Source organism: Ips typographus, linkage group LG2, assembly GCF_016097725.1.
Source record: "Ips typographus isolate SLU linkage group LG2, UJ_Ityp_2.0, whole genome shotgun sequence".
In the NCBI taxonomy this organism is placed as follows: Eukaryota; Metazoa; Arthropoda; class Insecta; order Coleoptera; family Curculionidae; genus Ips; species Ips typographus.
In genome coordinates this window covers 354,536-373,023 of record NC_138423.1, presented here as the reverse complement: position 1 = coordinate 373,023, position 18,488 = coordinate 354,536, and the positions used below count along the sequence as shown (strand labels likewise).

Below are 18,488 nucleotides of genomic sequence, written 5' to 3'. Positions count from 1 at the left end.
TACACATTTGTTGATTTTATTGTTAAAAAAAGTTAATCCAAGTTATACGATAACAACATGAAACCGACACGTAAATATTCAGTTGTAAACGCAAAACTTTCTGTCATTGTTTGTGTTAAATAATAGATAAAACGATAATAAGTGCGATAATACGAGAATATAATATTACGTTACAATAGAGATGAAATGGTTTTGATTGTCTGATTTAATTATGAAAGTTGCAATTATTGGAGGTGGTGCAGCAGGCTTAGCAGCCATTAAGCAATGTCTGGATGAAAATCTAGAATGTATTGCATTCGAACAAGGCAATAAAATAGGAGGAACATGGAATTATTACGAAAAACTTGTTGATGGTGACGTTTTATCGTTTCACTCTTCTATGTATCACGGTCTAAGGTAAGCAACGGTTGAAAAGGTTTAAAACTTTTGTTTTTTGTTTTTTTCTTGTAGAACTAATCTACCAAAGGAATTAATGGAACTAGATGGATTGCCTCATAAGGAGAATCAAAAGTCTTTCATTTCCCAACCAGAAGTGCTTCAGTATTTGGAAGATTATACGGAACGTTTTGGTTTATATCCGTATATAAAGGTAATAAGAAGGCGGAATATCTAAAAAATTTGACTAAATGAAGAATTTGACTAATCAAAATATGTTTTTTCTTAAAATAATAATTATTTGTTTTACTATAGAGGGTAAAGAAAAATTTTTTCGGGGGTAATATCCCTAGTGCATTTAATTTTTCCGGAAAAATTCGGAAAAACGAGTTTCTAAGTAATTTGAACTCTCACTCATGCTATTTGTTAAAACAAATTACTTAGAAACGAGTATTCCATTGGTAAGATTATTTCCTGAGTTACATAAACATTTTATTTTAATTAAAACGATAAGAACAATAATTAATAAGAACAATCACTTTCAAGCTAGAAAGGGTAACACTATTCTTTATGTTGTTGTGAGGAGTGTGCAATTTTTTCGATTTTTTTTCCGGAAAAACTGCTGACAGCTAAGTTGACAGTTGTTGACAAGTGATTTTTCCACTTAAAATTTACATTTGTTATACTAATTCTTGATAGCGATTGGTCAAAATTGATAGGAAGGAAATAATCGCTTGAACATGTTTTTGCTTGAAAGATCACTTCAGAAGCACACATTATTATAATGATGGGCATAAATGGTTATTTACCGGTAAGGTAAAGTAAAATTGAAAAAAGTAATATTCAGTGTGACAGGAAAATTTACCAATTTTACCAGTAAAAATGTTTAAATTATGACAAATAATATGTCTTTGTTTTGTAATTTACTGACAATGCTCAATATAACTGTCATAAATCTCAGAAACACGTCTTGTTTCAAAAACTGTAAGAAAACGGTGTTCAACTGCAATTTGGAAATTCTAGGCAAATTTTTACAATTTTTGGACAGTTTTAAAGGACAGTCAGTGACAAAATCGCTTTTACAACTCACCTGGAGTAAGAAAATGACTGTGTTAAGCACGTTTTTGGAATCTTCTTGCAATTTCCTATCCAATAACCTGAAAAAACACTCCAAAACTTGGTACAACCAGGAAAAAAAGCGGTGTCAAAATTTGAACTGCCGGAAGAAAGAATTTGTCCATCACTACATTATTATAACCTTGTGTTGTATAAACATCATCACCACATATTAGACACCCTGTACACTGTAATACAAAATTTAACAAACAAATTTTTGCTTTTATAGTTTGATCATAAAGTCGACTTGATGGACCCACTACCGGACAGTAAATGGTTAATTCGTGTACGTGATTTGAAAAAGGCAGAAGCATCAACATATACGTTTGATGCGGTCATTGTTTGCAACGGGCATTTTTCCAACCCATTTTACCCTTCAATCAAGGGCATGGAACATTTTAAGGAACGAAGTTTGCACAGTCACTATTTCAGAAAACCTGACAAATACACTGGCAAAAAAGTGTTGGTTATTGGCGGAGGACCTTCCGGCATTGACATAGCTAGAATGGTTGGTCAAGTTGCAGATAAGGTTGGTATTTTGAGTGCAATTCTCGAATACTACTTTAAAATAATCTGTTTTTAGGTGTACTTCAGTTTTAGGAAAAAGGAACTTATTTTCAAATTGCCAGAGAAGGCGGTTGTGAAACCCGGAATATCACATTTTAGCGAGAATAGCGTAAATTTTGTCGATGGAACAGTGGAAGAAATAGATGAAGTTATATATTGTACAGGTTTGGATGTTAATACCGCAATTTTGTAGTTTTCAATATTAGACAAAATAACTGAACAAAAGCAGTAGTAGAGAAGGAACATGTAGAAAAGGAAGAAACGCATATATCAAAACTTATGTAAATTACAGCATCAAAACTATCTAACTTAGTAACGTCTTTCCTCTTTCGTCTCACACTATCGACAGTTTCTTAGTGTTCCTCTCTATCTATCGATTATCGAATGCTACTCTACATTATTCCAAAATTCTCAATACTTGAACACAAACACACTACCACTAAACTACTATTTTTTTAGGTTTCATTACAACTTTTCCATTTCTAAGTAAAAGTTGTGAGTTAACGGTAGATGAAAATTGGGTTTACCCTCTATACAAACACACAATCAACATTGAACACCCTACCATGGCTGTAATTTCTATTTTAGTTAATATTTGCCCTTTTCCTTTATTTGGTCTTCAGGTACTGCTCTCATTCATAACAAAAACTAATACTATTCATAATCCCACTTTCAGATTCGATTTTTCCTAGCTTATCTACAAGGCAAGTTTAAAGTCTCCAAGCAGGAAATGTTCGAAGATTTACAGGAAGATCGGAAAAAACGCGATGAAATGGGCTTAACAAAACGATCGAGACATGTCTTAGGTCCTGCTCAATTAGAATACTGTGAAGAACTGGCAAACCTGGCAGATATCCGGGGTTTACCCCGTGTGGTGGGTGTCATGTTCAAGTACATCAACATGAATAGCATAAAAACCGGAAATTACAAAGTGATTAACGATAATGAGTTTGTATTCATTCCAATTTAAATTTTCTACTAAACCCATAACGATACTGAAAAATCTTAGTATTAATGGTCCATAAAAGAACGGAAAATACCAAATTTGAATTTACTTATGTTTACACTACTAGTAGGGTATTAAACATAAGCCTTGATGCAAAATTAATCAGATATGGAATCTTTTTTGTTTTGCTGTATAAGTTCACAAGGTCTACAAGAGTGAATGACGTTGTACCTATTTTTCAATATAAGCATCACACGACAATAACGTTGTTTTTTCTTTTTTTCTATACAAATTTACTATCAAAGGAATTTGTATTGCAAAAATCTCGATATTAAAGAATTTCTTAATCCATATATTTTAATGATGTCTAAAAATACAAAAAAAAAACATTATTTGCAAACTTAATGATGTTTTAAAACGCATTTCGATCAACTGACACTATTTCAGGTCCAAAATCTAGAAATAACCGGATTTGAAACGATATCGAAATGCGATGTATTTAATTATCGATTTGGTTCAAGAAAAAGGTTGACTGTTAATTACATTGTTTTATAATCGTCTACTCGAGCCAATTATAAATCGAAAAAAGAAATTATATTATGTTGCTGTAAAATAGGCGAACAAACAGGACCAAACACATTTGAAACATATCTGCTTACGAACAACAATACTGTCACACACACACAATTTCCCAATTAAAAATTTTTCCTGATTGCTTATGATGCAAGTTAGTTCCGTACTTACTAACTGAAATACGTCCAAAAACGTTTCATAATTAAACATTTCTAATAACAGTAAACACTGACGAAAGTTTACTTTTCAATTTCAATGTGTATACGAATATTGCCAATACGTTAAAAGGTAACAAAAATCTGTACTTACATTGTTTCAGTTAACAAATTATTGTTGTGACAAGAAAAATCTAATCTAACAATATTCTTATAAGTCAATTGTATTAGTGCAATTAAATACCTAATTGATAATAAAGAATTTGATGATGGAACTGGTAATACTTTTTTTTTTAGACGAAATTGAGGATGATATACAGCTCACCAGGACTATTTCCTCGTAAACTTGTATCATTTTAACCAGATCTTGAATTGAATAAGCTGAAAAACTATTTTTTCTTTTTGTAATGCCACTTTGCATTTTCTGAGTATCTCTTGCTTATTTAAAACTAAAGTCACCAAAAAGATCAGTAACTACAACAAACTTTCTATCATACATTTCTTGAACGAGCTTAGCCATAACATTCCACAGAGTTTTCACCACTCTATTTTTGTACTGAGAGCCATTCCTTTTCTCATATTCTTTCTGAAATAGTCACTACCTACTCTTAGTAGTACTAATAGTCTTTACCTACTATTTAAATAAGAGTAAAGCTATTGCAACTCGTGTAAGCTTTAATTTACAAATTAATGTTTTTGATAAGGCAAAACTATAACGGCCACACTGTGCCAAAGTTATATTTTTATAGCACATAGAAGATTCATCAAACATTGCAAAACTGCTTTTATGCATTTGCAATTTGCTTGCATTTATGTTTATACAGGGTGTCCAGTAAGCACGACATAATCAAGAGTACTGTAACATTCTTCAGATCGAAAGGTGACGATTTAACAAAAATATCATGGATGGAAAACTGTTGGTATTAACGATCAAAGAAGATCGAGAAGAATTTCAAAATTCTTCTAGAGTAGTCAAAAAACATCTAAAGCAGTCTAGAAGCTTCCAAAAGCTCTAGACTGTTCTAATTGCCTACGTTTCTAGAGCAATTTAAAAGCTTCCAACAATTTCCCCCAAGAACCGCTTAAATATCCAAATGCCTCTAAGCAGTCCAGAACCTTCAAGATGCTCTTTAAACTGTCTAAAAATCTTCCAAATGCTGCTGAAGTAATTTAAAACGATTTCAAAAGCTTCCAAGTCCCTAGAGAAACTCTAAAAGCATCCAATGCCCCTTTGAAGCTTCTTAAGTATTTTAAAACATCCCAAAAGCTTATAAATACTTTTCAACTAGTCTAAAAGTTCTCAACAGATTTTAAAACAGTCTAAAAGCTTTTTTCCATATGATTCTAGAGCAGTTTAAAAACTTCCAATAATTTCTAGAATCGTCTAAGACTTCCAAATGCGTTTAAATCAGTCCAGAACCGTTAATATGCTCCTTAAACTGTCCTAAAACCTTCAAAATGCTCCTGAAGTAATCTAAAAAGACTTCAGAAGAAATTTCCAAAACACTATAGAAACTCAAAACAATGTCTTCAAGCTTCCAAATGCTCCTGAGGCACCATAGAAGTTTCCAATACCTTTTGGAACAGTCCCAACAATTTCTAGAAACGTCTAAAGCAGTCCAGAACCTTCAGCATACTCTTTAAACTATCCAAAAACATTCCAAAATGTCCCTGATGTCTAAAAAAGTTTAAAAACTCCCAAAACACTATAGAGACTCAAAACAGTGTCTAGAAGCTTCCAAATGCTCCTGAAGCATCATAAAAGTTTCCAATATCTTTTGGAACAGTCTAAAAGCTTCCAAATGCTCCTGGAACAGCATAGAAGCTTCCAAATGCTCTAAAGCTAGTCTAGAAGCTTTCAAGTTTTCAGTTTTAAAAGCTTCAAGCCAACAATTTCTAAAACTGTCTAAGATGTCCAAATGCCTCTACAGCAGTCCAGAATCATCAATATGCTTTTTAAACTGTCCAAAAACCTTCCAAATGCTCCTGAAGCATCATAGAAATTTTCGAAACTTTTTGGAACAGTCCAAAAGCTTCAGTATGATTCTAGAGTAGTCCAGAACCGTCAAAATGCTCTTTATACTGGTCAAAAACCTTGAAAAAGGTCCTTGAATAGTCTAAAAAGATTTCAAAAGCTTCCAAAACTAGAAGACTACCTGTCTAGAAGTTTCCAAAAGATATCAAAAAGTCTAAAATCTTCCGTATACATGCTTCTAGAGCAGTTTAAAAGATTCCAACAATTTCTAAGTCCTTCAATACTCCTGAAGTTGTCTAAAAAGATTTCAGAAGGTTCCAAAACACTACAAAAACTTTAAAGCTTCCAAAACAGTGTATCAAAGCTGCCAAAAGCTCCTGAAACAGCTTAGAAGCTTCAGAAAGCTAGTCTAGAAGCTTTCAACAGATTTCAAAACAGTCTTGCTGTAAAACTGCTTCCTTGTAAAAAATCTGATCTTTGTAATATCTGGGAATAGTATATTACATACTCAGGTGGAAAGTGCTTGATTTCTGTCGAGAAATTAGGTAGTTTGCCGCGACGAAGTCGAGGTAAACTTTGTCTCGAGACAGAAATTAAACTTTCTACCGTGGTTTGTATACTATTTTATTTTCAACCATTTATCAAAATCTCATCGAACTTCTAATAAATCATTCAGTTGAAATATTGATTGCTAATTGTCTCTAAAAATAAGATAGTTTAGGTACGAGTAGTTATGACTTCAACCACAATATAGTCTTTAGTTTTTTAGTTAGGGGGTACTCACTTTCCACCCGGGTGGAAAGTAAAAGCAGGTAATTTTCATCTTTCCACCTGGTTTACACATAAGAAATAACGTTATTACATACCTGGTTGAAAATAAACGTTTTTACAGATCTTAATGAAACTTCCTGTAAACTTGTTTTTAAGTAATTCTCATGTTTTAATGAAACTACCACGTCCATCCGTCTTTGGCAAGTGGTAAGTATGTGTGTTCTAATGTTCTAAAGACTGTTTAAATTAAAAAGTTAAAGAATATTTCATAGAAATTTAAAAATAAAATACATTATAAGCATGAAGTTTTAAAAAATTACAATATTTTCTAAAATACTTGTCGCTTTGCATTATAGTGCAAAAAAGAAACATTTTTTAACTGTTTCTACTCTAAAGAGCAAACTTTTGATAAATTTCTACATTTACACTGCATTTTAGAAAATTATTTGTACTGGCTTCTAAAGTTGTTTAAATGGTAAAATTACCAAACTACTAATATGTTGTCAGGCATAACTATTTCACCATTACAAAGGTAGGTTACACTGAATACAATAATTCATAAAACTCTCTTCCTCAATATAATTCGTGCTCGTATTATCTATGATAAAAAAACACGTTACTGTTGATGTACAACATTCGGTGATAACCTTTAGAACCTTTTGTATTAAACCACATTAACATGTCCCTATAACGACCTTATTAAAAAATCCACTAGACATCAAACAATAAATTGGCAAATATTTGATAGACCCTGATCACGACCTTAAAAAATTAAAATGTAACGTTATAGTGATATCATCTAGTTTAAGGTCAAAGTTTTACGTTTATATTATACTATAATACTAGAGCTTGCAAATTACAGAACGCAGCTAAAGTTTCGTCATCCTTAATTACTAAGAGTGCCATTGAATTAAATCAATAATGGAAATTATCAGTTTTCAATAAAATTATAAATAACTATCAGACAGATTATTATGTAATTGTCAGTTTCACTATCAACCTCGTGCCGCATTTCAAAATAAACGGAATTATTCATTTTGCAAAATATTTGGTTCTGGAATCTACCCGTACAAGGATTTCTATACAGGGTGTTCCACCGGGAACTATACAGGTGTGGTAAATCCAAAAGCGACCATAGGAAAACCGTGTAACGGACAGAGAAACGTAGGTAATTGCATGCGCGGGAGAAAGACAGAAAACGAAAAAAATATCAAGTAGGCCATATTTTTAGCGCGCTGTTGCCAAAAGCCGTAAGTTCAATATTTATTATTCAATACCCTCGACAAACTTACTTACAGCGTTTGGCAACAGCGCCCTAAAAATATGGCCTACTTGATATTTTTTTCGTTTTCTGTCTTTCTTCCGCGCATGCAATTACCTACGTTTCTCTGTCCGTTACACGGTTTTCCTATGGTCGCTTTTGGATTTACCACACCTGTATATCTACCACGGTCGATATTTCTAATAACCTATATCCGACTCTTTTCAGTAGTCATATTCATCATAGTTTTGTAAGGTCTGTAGCTACTGAAAAACGAAATAAAAAGTTTACGTCCGTATTTGAAAAATTGAAGTTGATGATTGTAACTAAAAAACAAAACGTCGGAGCTAAAAACTAAAACTATTTTTTTGAAAAAAAGTGTCTCCAGAAAATGCCATTGGTTTTCCAAAATAATCAATAATAAAGTGGTAAAATAATAAAATTTGACTTTTGCGGTTTTTGTCGGATATTTTCGGATGTAATAAAAGTTTTTTGATATTTTTCTTACCAAATTGTTAAGCAATTAAATGCACAACTTTGCCTCCCTTCAACTATAGTTTCTGAGATAGCAATGCTAATGCCTCGAATTTGTAACACCCAGTATAGCATGCATCGAATTTATTTTACTTCCAAAATTTCAAATTTCTATAAATATTTGAACTTTTAATGAACGGTTTGTGTGGCTAACCCTGTATGGTGTACGATTTTTTGCAAGGCTACGGTAATAAGAATATTGTTGAATGTTTCTTGTTATTGTTTTTACAACTCTATTTTCGTGGTGACGTTTGAAGTGTTCTGGATTATTGATTGGGAAAGTGTGTGGTTATCGAATTGCATTACATATTCTGGTCTTCATCTTTCCTTTCAAACAATATGTGTTTTCGGTCCTACAACTAAATTTAAATCAAACTCTTCCGGTATTTAGAGTAGTGTTCTTAAAATACTTCGCAAAGCATCGTGCTGATATTTCAATCTGGCTCATTCACACATTAACAATAATATTGCGTCAGGTAAGTTTCTGATGCAACAAGTCGTACCTGTTCGTAGTAAAACCGACCTACGCTACTAAAATACTATACGAATAAAGGCCTAAATAGGAATGGTGAACATCTGCTCAAGCCGGAAGAAACGCTTTTATCATTTTACATGACTTGTAGCAAACATCTTAATTAAACCAAAACAACAAAATGCCGAAAAAAGTTATTGATAACCACTTCTTGGCGTGATCAGTCCCATTTAAAACCAGTACGCAGTAGCGAGGATCATTCATTCTCTCATTCACTTTCAAACAGTGCAAATCGGCGGGTCTTAATTTCTGTATTAATCAGTTACTTACTTATTAATTGTTTATTAATTTATTTTAAATTAAATTAAAAAAAAAATGCGCGTAGCAATTATTGGTGCTGGTGCTGCCGGACTTGCGGCTGCTAGACACGTTTCTAGTTCTGGATTCGAGTTTGAGGTGTTTGAATTGAGGCCTCAACTTGGAGGTACCTGGGTTTACACCGACGAGGTTGGCAAGGACCGTTATGGATATCCAGTGTATTCAGCTATGTACAAAGGTTTAAGGTATGCAATCTATACTTTTTCAAGTGACTATTAGAGTTATAAATTAGAAAACTTGCTGCTCTTAAAAAGTCACATAAAACTGTTTTAACGTTTATGAAGATTATTTACAAAACCAATTTAAAGTCACAAAGCTGTGGTAAATCATCGTTGAAACCTGTGATATTTATTAGACTCGACAGTGTTTTTAAGACTCTTTTCTGTAGGTAAAGTCTTTTTTAAAAGTTTACACAAAATACTCAAACACGCCAAAAAAATTATATAAAAAATTTTTGTATGCAATTGCTCTTTTAAAAAATTCAACAACGACAATGAAACGACTTTAAACGATAGTAGTACGGAAATATCAAAGTGATGTGCTTAAGTAACTACCAGGATGTGTCCAGGATAAAAGATCTTGAAAACGGTTAAAGATTCAAATTTAGTTAAGTAAAAGAAAAGTTGCGTAATCATGGGTTTAATAAAACAACATTTAGAAAACATCAAATTTTTGTTGATTTTGAAAAAGTTTTTTACTTTTTTGTAACGTTAATATTGGGCCTAGATCAAAACTAATGGTACTTCTCTAAAGCTATCTTTAAACCTTTTTAAACTGTCATTGTCAGTTTGAAATTCCGACGTTTCGTCTTTAAAAAACCAACCTTTTTATGTTACTCAGCTAACCCTATCTACTACAACTCCACTGAGTGACTATGGACTACTACTTCATTTTTATGTTAGATTCTGAATGCTCTTTTTAATCCAAATGGTATATTGATGATAATCTTTATTATTTTTTATTTTTGATATTGGAGAAAAACTGATATCGCTTCTATGAGTCCTTTTTAAAATGTACTCACTAGAGTATACAGTTTGTTCCAAATTAGTTCTGCATTTCCGGAAAATTGGGAAAACATAAGAGAAAATTGGATAACTCAATTCAATCTGCCGTGTAGTAATTCCCTCTGATTTCAAAGAAAACAGTTAGTTCAGATAAAAAAAAAACAATGTTCTGAATAGATGCTATCATCAATGACTTTTTTTCAGTAAAACAGAGCATGTATTTTATTTAGGATTTCTCTCTGGAATAATGTTACAATTTTTTCTTAATAATGCTTCTTAATTGCATTTAGTACATAAAACAAACAGGTCAAAATTCAGCTTCACCAGTTTACATAATTCATCCAGTTTTGTTTGTTTTAACAGTGTTGAGTAACACCGGGCAGACTACTAAGTTACGAAAAAGCGATAAGATCGTTCGGACCACGATCATGTCAATAACCACGTATAGATAAATCTGCATATAAATTATTTCTTTACGTGCAATTTTAATGTAGTACAGAGAAAAAAAACTATTTACAATGTCTTAATAATACTCGAAAAGTATCTAAGTGTCTAGACTCTAGACATCAATTATCGAAAAGTGGTACTCGAAATTTTTAATGATCTTTGATTGCATTAAAACAAAGTTAATATTTTAATTAAGTGAAGTGGCAGTTTCATAATGATAATATTTTTGTTTTCTTTGGAATATTTCAAGTTTCACTTTTAGCAAAAACAACAAAAAAAGTGAACGTTACCACATTCCTTAGAAGCGATTTTCCAATTATATTTTTATTTACGCGGATCTTCCAAAAATAAGCTTTTTAAGGCCAGACAAGCACGACCTCCGTAATCGCGATTTAATCCTAAAAATACGCCAGAAAAAGTACAAGCAAATATTTTTAAGCAAAATTTTCGGCCAGTTTTGCGATAAAAATTACACCTTTGTACATTTTTGACCTTAGCATTATCTCTAGAGTGATTTTTGTAAATCTTCCGGCACGGATCGACATAAAGAACCGTTATATTTTGGAACAATTCAGTATTTTGACATTTATAATAATACATGACCCTAAAACAACAAGATAGGAAAAATGCAAACAGCAATTATACGGATAATAAACGATTGACAAAATTCTTAAAATTAGTTTATTACTTCAAGACCGAAATAAGAATGGGACAGCAAAATTTATTATTTACACGATGTATCTTTATTTGTATGGTAAAACATTTGATTTTTATTTTGTATGATTTTTTTAACCCACCCTGTACTACTAAAACTGAAATGTAAATTTGCTAATCTCATTTTGCTGGCAAAAAGAACTTACTTCTCTTGTTTTAAATTCAATAATTTCGAATTTAAAACAGGAGAATTAAAAATAACACCATTTTAGAAATTTTCCAATAAACTTTATAAACGGCCTTTAATCGCCAAACTGGCGAAAACGTCTGGAGATGTGAATTGGATTATTACACAAATAGGGTGCTTCTTTATCCAATATCGTTATTTTCCATTAAAATTACTGAACATGCTAAGAAGTTGTATGATAAAACATATGATTTTGCTTTCAAAGTTTTTTTGGGTCACCCTGTTTAGAGCAGTTTTTTACTTAAATTGATCTAAAGATATTGTTGAATTTGAAACAAGAGAAAAAATAAACCACATTTCAAAAATATTGCAATAAATTTTGAGAACGGTTCTTAACCGCCAAACTGGATCAAAATCGTCTAGAGATATTGACCAAAAAACTAGATAAAGGTTATTATTGTGAAATCCAAACATTTTTTTGCGAGAAATGGCCTTAGTCACACCCTGTATATACTCGGATCCGTGGCAACTTTCAAAAAGATCATTTAAGTCGTCAGAAAGAGTAAGAAAATACCTTTTAATCCTCAAAACAAAAATTAAAATCGAGTGAATCAATATGAAGAAACCGCTCAAAAATGACCAAAAATCTTGTTGTCCCATATTCTTTTTGACGAGCAGTTTAATATAAAACTTTCGACAATATGGCAGTTGTGATAGTCATATGATACAATTTTGTTACAGGACTAACCTCCCTAAAGAAGTAATGGGATTCCCCGACTTCCCTATACCGGAACAAGACAAGTCCTACTTATCCCAAGCTGAAATCTTGGATTTCCTCAATCTGTACGCGGAAAAGTTCAACTTAAAAAGCCACATCAAGGTATTTACTAAATTTGCACACTGCAAAATTACCAAGTCTGAATTTTTATAAATTATTGTAGTTTAACACCATGGTAATGAATGTGCGACCAGTGGGCGAAAAATGGCAAGTAACCAGCGTTTATAAACCAACGGAACAGGAATCTACAGGGTTGTACGATTCTGTCATAATATGTAACGGACATTACAATGATCCCATAATACCCACTATACCAGGTAAATGCGAATAACAATAAGAGCATAAAATCAAGTCTAAATAGTAAAATTACAGGCCAGGAATTGTTTGACGGAGTAATTGCTCACAGTCACAACTATAGGGATCCGGAACGCTACAGAGGCCTAAAAGTACTGGTTATTGGAGCTGGTCCTTCTGGACTCGACCTTACTCTACACATCTCTTCTGTAGCTGATAATGTAAGCATATGATAATATGAAGCGTACAGGGTGTCTTAAATTTGATGATTTTACGGGTTATCTTCAAAACAAAGCAAAGATGTTAGCCTTTCACAGGTGGCCTCGTTTCTGAGCTCCAATTTGAAAATGTGTCAGTTTGGAACCCCCCTTGGTATTTTGGTATTACAACGTACAATCCAAATAACTATTCTGTCTTTTTTCTGCAGTACACACTATATGAGTGTATAGTACCATAGCAAAACGGCCAATCTCCATTTTTGGACTGATTTGACATTTTTTATGCATTTCCAACATGCACTCTCCAACTCCTATACTAAACTTAGGAAACAACCAAATCGCCTACTAGACTTTATACCATTTTCATAATAAAGTAGTCGAGAAATTTACGAAAAACTCTCAGAGATTGTGTTTTAATTAATATAATCAAGAAACGAGTTCACTGAACATGTTTATTGCAATTTTAAATTAAAAACCCATCGTCGTATAAAAAAAAATTCCACTTACAATATATTTTCATTTTTTGCAAGGTCACTTTAAGTCACCGCGTGTCGGAAACAATCAAAACTAAGTATCCTTCCAATGTGGATATTAGGCCGGAAGTTCAACGTATCCTTAACTTCAACAAGGTAATCATTTTGAAAACTTATTTTATAGCATATTCTTAAACTAAATGTAATATGTAACTGAATATCACACTTAATAAATTACAGGTGGAATTTATTGATGGTTCTTGTTGTCGTTACGATGTCATATTATTCTGCACGGGCTACAGATACAGCTTTCCCTTCCTGGACGAATCGTGTAACATCACCATAGACGACAACCACATCCAACCCCTGTATAAACACATGATCCACATTGACAGACCTAGTATGTGCTTCATTGGGATACCATTCAATGTGTGTACGTTCCAAATGTTTGACTTACAGGTATAGTTTAGTGTGATTTAAAGCGAACATTTTGGCTTACTGATGTTGTTCTAGGCTCGATACTACTGCAAATACTTGGAGGGATCAATGTCACTGCCCTCGGCAGACGAAATGCGAATGCACACCCAAAAAGACATTGAAAACCGACAAGCAAAAGGTTACACAAAACGTCAGATGCATATGATGGGGCCTGATCAAGAGTCCTACTACAATGATTTAGCTCAGGAAGCGGACACGGAACCAATTCCTCCAGTTCTGATCAAACTGAGGGATCTTAGCGTGAAGCGGTTATACGACGACCTCCTCAACTTCCGGGAAGATCAGTACAGGATTGTCGATGACAACAATTTTATCAAAGTAGCACAGTAATGTTGGTTTGGCAGTGGAGAGGCTTAATTTTAGTACTGGGAAAATGGCATTTTGTATGGCTTTTTCTCTAATATTAAAAAGTTAGCCTCTACATCTAGCCTTTTTCCAACTTTAAACATACTTGTAAATCTATTAAATGTCGTATTTTTTATTTATTCTTTTTGGGTATCCATTAAGTATTTATGTTTTGTATCACTATTACTTACTAGGCAATTTATCTTGTAAAAATCTTGAAAACGCATAAATAAACAATTATCAGAATTCGGCCAATATAATTATTGTGGCAATGTGATATTTTCACATATGTAGGCAAGGCCTTACTCCCTTTTGAACGTTGGCTATTAATATTGTCACACCCGTGTTAATAGTTACGGTGCACACCCAATAACCAGCAGAGTCAGCAAGGTTAGCATAATGAAGTCGCTGACGAGTATAAAAGATGCACCGTAGCTCGACTAAATCACCGAACTCTGGGGTCTTCCCCAGAGGGAGGTCACTGACTGATCTCTGGGTTAGTCTGGGTACGCCTCTTGTGTAACGAATCGTGGAGCATTAGGTGACCAAGTGCCATACCCGCGTATCAGTCCTAGCAAAGGAAATAGTGTGGGCGTGCAGCAAGAGTTGCCGAACCTACTTACCTCCCTTTGCTAGTACCACAACGTCTTTACCAGCCCGGTGAATCCCCTCGGACCCGAATCTAGGGTTCATTCATCCCCGTTAAAGCGTTCGCCCTCCGTGAACCCTACCGCCTTCTCTGACGTAAGAATACTGTAACTGTTGAATTAATTTCTCTAATAAAGTGGGTTGCCTGTGGATTCCTGAGTTTTCTTCCCTCTGAGCTACCCCTTAAGTGACAATATGACCATTCGAATTTTATTAGCACTTTTCTAAACAATTGGATAGATGACAATCCAAACACGTAAATTCTGCATCCAAGAGGTTCTTCTTCTACCCGGACCCCTTCTACCTTTTCCTGAAGGATAAGCTGCTGAAGGCGATATTTGTCGTGTCTTATCAGATGGCCAGAGTATTGTTTCCTTTTCTTTATCATGACTGACTTCTTGTTGTTTGCCGATTTTTCTGAGTTTGTGACGTGATACTTCCAGGATATTCAGAGACCCCATTTCAAAGACCGAGATCTTTTTCAGAAGTCATGGTCCATGCCTCTACTCTGTATAGCAAGACTGTGAATATGTTTTTTATTCTAACAAAAGTTGTCAAGTCAAGTCTTTCTATTGGTATTCAATGTTTGCTAATGCACTTCCACTTTGTTTTTGAGATATTTGGTTTTATCTATCTATCTTCTGTAATAGACTTTAAAGATCTTCAAGACTACTAGATATGGTGGCATCCATTCATCTTCATTCCCTCTGTGGCATCATGAAGTGCCTCGTCAAAGATTGCTTATGAGTATAAATTGAAAAGAATCTGATGACGGACTCCTTTTTTGATTTGATGTGTATGGAGACACTACAGAGGGTGTTAAAAATTATTTTTTCTCTCCTCTAACGTACAAACTTGTAGAATCCTGTCAAAATGGCAAAATGTTACAGATCAGATCCCACAGATAGCATATAGTGGAAACAGGAAAAGTTCTTACAGCGGCAGTTCATTATGTAAAGGTAAAACCAAAAAATTGCCTCACGTAAAATAAAAACAATTTAATAAAGAATATGAATACAAGTAGTACAGAATAATTCAATCTTTGAGAAAGATAATTTATTACAAACAAGGATATTTTAATAAAATAATTAGACTCTCCCACACCTCAACAATAAACAGTTTTGACTAAAAGGTAAAAAAAACACCTTACCCCATGATGACTCTTATTTTCTGTATGTATATGTACATATACTTATACTAAATAAGTTAGTCGTTGTGATTACTCTGTCTTTTTATTCCTCTGAAAACGGGTATTCTCTCCAAAATCGAAAATAGAATATTTCCCGGTATGCGTTGATGCTTTAAAATGAGATCTTCTAAGGAACTAGCGACCTAAAGTTTTAATAAAAAATTGGTTCTCGCAATACTGAAAAGGTTAATGGAAACAAATACCTTGATTTGTAAGTCTTCTGGTGTAATACCTGGTTCATAGTAAATTGGTTTTCCGATGTGGGTTATCATTTTTACTGGAAACCCCCCGTAAATGGGGGCGCATGGAAACCTAGTCCACATGTATAGTTTCAAAAATATCCTCCTACCTATGTGAAGAGTCCTAAAAGCTTCCCTTAGATTTTCACTAAAGACTGGTATTACTGGCTAGAAAAACCAAAAATGAGAATAAAGACAATTAAAAATGGATTTCAAGTTCTACTACCACTTTTGAATCTATGGCTACTTTCGCAAAACCCAGCCTCTTTTTCCACATTAAATTATAATTTACACTAAACTGGGCTTCATACACCCCTCCCGGAGCTATTGCTAAATAGTTACCCTCTTTCAACAGCCTGGAACAGGATTGGATAGTTCCAGGGATTACTTTCATACAATCAGCCAATATACTAAATCCTAGAACACAGCACCTTATGTCAACCTACTTCTTATAAATATTTACATAACACCAGCATTTTTACCTGGAATTTTAAACAAAAAATGATCGGCCACTGTATGCACTATTCGGTTTCTAGTGAGGTAAATTTTCGCCAAAAAATAGTAAATATCTATTGGTATAGCACCATGATAGTAAATTATTAAAGCGGGTCCGTTAGCAGGTAGATTTTCAGCACCTTGTATTTCGTATCCTAAAACGAAAGTAAGCAAATATCCAGCAGTCGTGAGTCCCACCTGGGGCATGGTTGTTGTGTTTGTTGAGAAAAAATAATGAGATCCTGGATGAGTGCCCAAGATGGCAAAATCCATTTAGAATAATAAAAAAAAATATTTCAAGTGCAAAGTGGTACAGTAAACAAGGCAAAAATAACATACTTTTTAAGATTTTATTATCGCAGTAACGTGAGGAGCTAGAGAAGTGAGTTTTGGTTCATTTTTTAGTATTTTTATCCCCTTTTTAGTGACGGCAAAAAAGTTACAACCTATCAAAAATACAAATACAAAAAATGTCAGTTTTGGTAACAAGTGCATTTTTGGCAATTTTTTATTTTACTCCATAAGGATTCCAATGCGCAGCAAAGGGTATAGTTATACCAAAGGATTTCAAATAAGGTAAAATAAGCATAAGAAAAACATTTTAAAATTTTTCATTTTTCAAAAAAATTTTAAGATTGGAGATGGATAGTCTGTTTTACTTAAAATAAGAAAAAACTTTTTGGCAACTGAAGCAAATTACAACATCCTGTAGTTATATAAAGGTTTAAATACCTTGTTTTTGTTTTATAAGGTAACAAAGACATTTCTACATATAATGAAAATAATCACTTACAAATCTTACAATTCAACATTTATTGCTAACTCAACAGGCATGTTAACAGGCCAGGTGAATGAATGTCTGTTCAATTAAATTAAATGTTCAATTATAAGCCTGATGAGCACTATCTCATTATTTATGGTAGAAATCGATTTCACTTCAAAGTACAGATTAATAAGATGATTAGCATTTTTTACCATGCCATATCCATCCATGAGCATCCCAAATAATGGCTACAAACTTCCTAGCTGTTTCCCATTTATCGGCAGCAATTAAGGCACTCCTCAAACGACCCCAATGTAGTTTATAGATATACAACATAAAAGCGCTCAAGTACAGTAATAAACCTATTACTAATGGCAAAAGAAATGTAACCAGAAGAGGGGTCAAGCACCATGTCAGCCATAAGGAATAATCAATGTCTATGTAGTCAACTAAAAAGTATGATAAAACTTGATTTTCTTTAAACTGAATGCACACATAAATACTTACTTGTATTGTCTTTTATGTATTGCAAAATTTGACCAATGCTAACCATTTTGTGTTTATTTTGACCTGATGAATGTAAATATTCATCACATTCTATTAAAATTGAATCATTATAACTTTGCGATTCTACACTTTACTGTAAATAACTTTGGATTATTACTTCATAAATTAATAGCACAAAAAAGCCTGTTGTTCAACATGATAAGGTCATTATAGTTAGTTGGGTCCTTGCTGTTCAGAGCATTGTTAATCAGTTCCAGAGTGAAGTGCGATTCAATGTAACTCGAACTCATTAAAATAAAATCACCATAATTAATAAAACAATAAGCGTTTTAGAAGGATAAACATTAAAATTATGTACTTATTCAAAAAAAATGTGATACACATCAAATTCAAAATACAAAACAGGGAACAGCTGTTTTAGCTGACAGGAACATAATAAACATTTTGACAGCACACTCCATGCTAAAGTTGACAGATGTCATAATTTAAATAGTGAAGTGAGACAACGTCGCAATTTTTGAATAGAAAAATATTGCGCGCAGGCGTTTCCCTTTAACGAGAATGTTGTTTCACTCGAAGTGATTCAGATAGAAAAGGACAATGCACTAGTTTTGGTTGATGTTGCT

At 33.2% G+C, this 18,488-nt stretch overlaps 2 protein-coding genes across 2 annotated transcripts; one reads left to right on the top strand and one right to left on the bottom strand.

The window, feature by feature from the left end:
- Nucleotides 1-172: 172 nt before the first annotated feature.
- On the top strand, nt 173-14,267 carry LOC145725594 (senecionine N-oxygenase-like). The gene is given in 13 exon segments (XM_081974391.1): nt 173-396; nt 451-589; nt 1,721-2,020; nt 2,075-2,222; nt 2,518-2,681; nt 2,735-3,025; nt 9,103-9,308; nt 12,157-12,295; nt 12,357-12,510; nt 12,566-12,708; nt 13,236-13,334; nt 13,419-13,637; nt 13,692-14,267. Coding segments are annotated over 13 exon segments (2,502 nt in total). The 5' UTR covers nt 173-211; the 3' UTR covers nt 14,007-14,267.
- A 1,385-nt stretch (nt 14,268-15,652) lies between these two features.
- On the bottom strand, nt 15,653-18,292 carry LOC145724094 (DGAT1/2-independent enzyme synthesizing storage lipids). The gene is made up of 6 exons (XM_081972192.1): nt 17,863-18,292; nt 17,568-17,804; nt 16,580-16,747; nt 16,324-16,514; nt 16,062-16,265; nt 15,653-16,001 (listed from the first exon to the last, which is right to left on the bottom strand). The coding sequence occupies exons 1-6, from the start codon at nt 17,906-17,908 to the stop codon at nt 15,876-15,878; spliced, it is 972 nt and encodes a 323-aa protein (XP_081828318.1). The 5' UTR covers nt 17,909-18,292; the 3' UTR covers nt 15,653-15,875.
- Nucleotides 18,293-18,488: the final 196 nt, after the last annotated feature.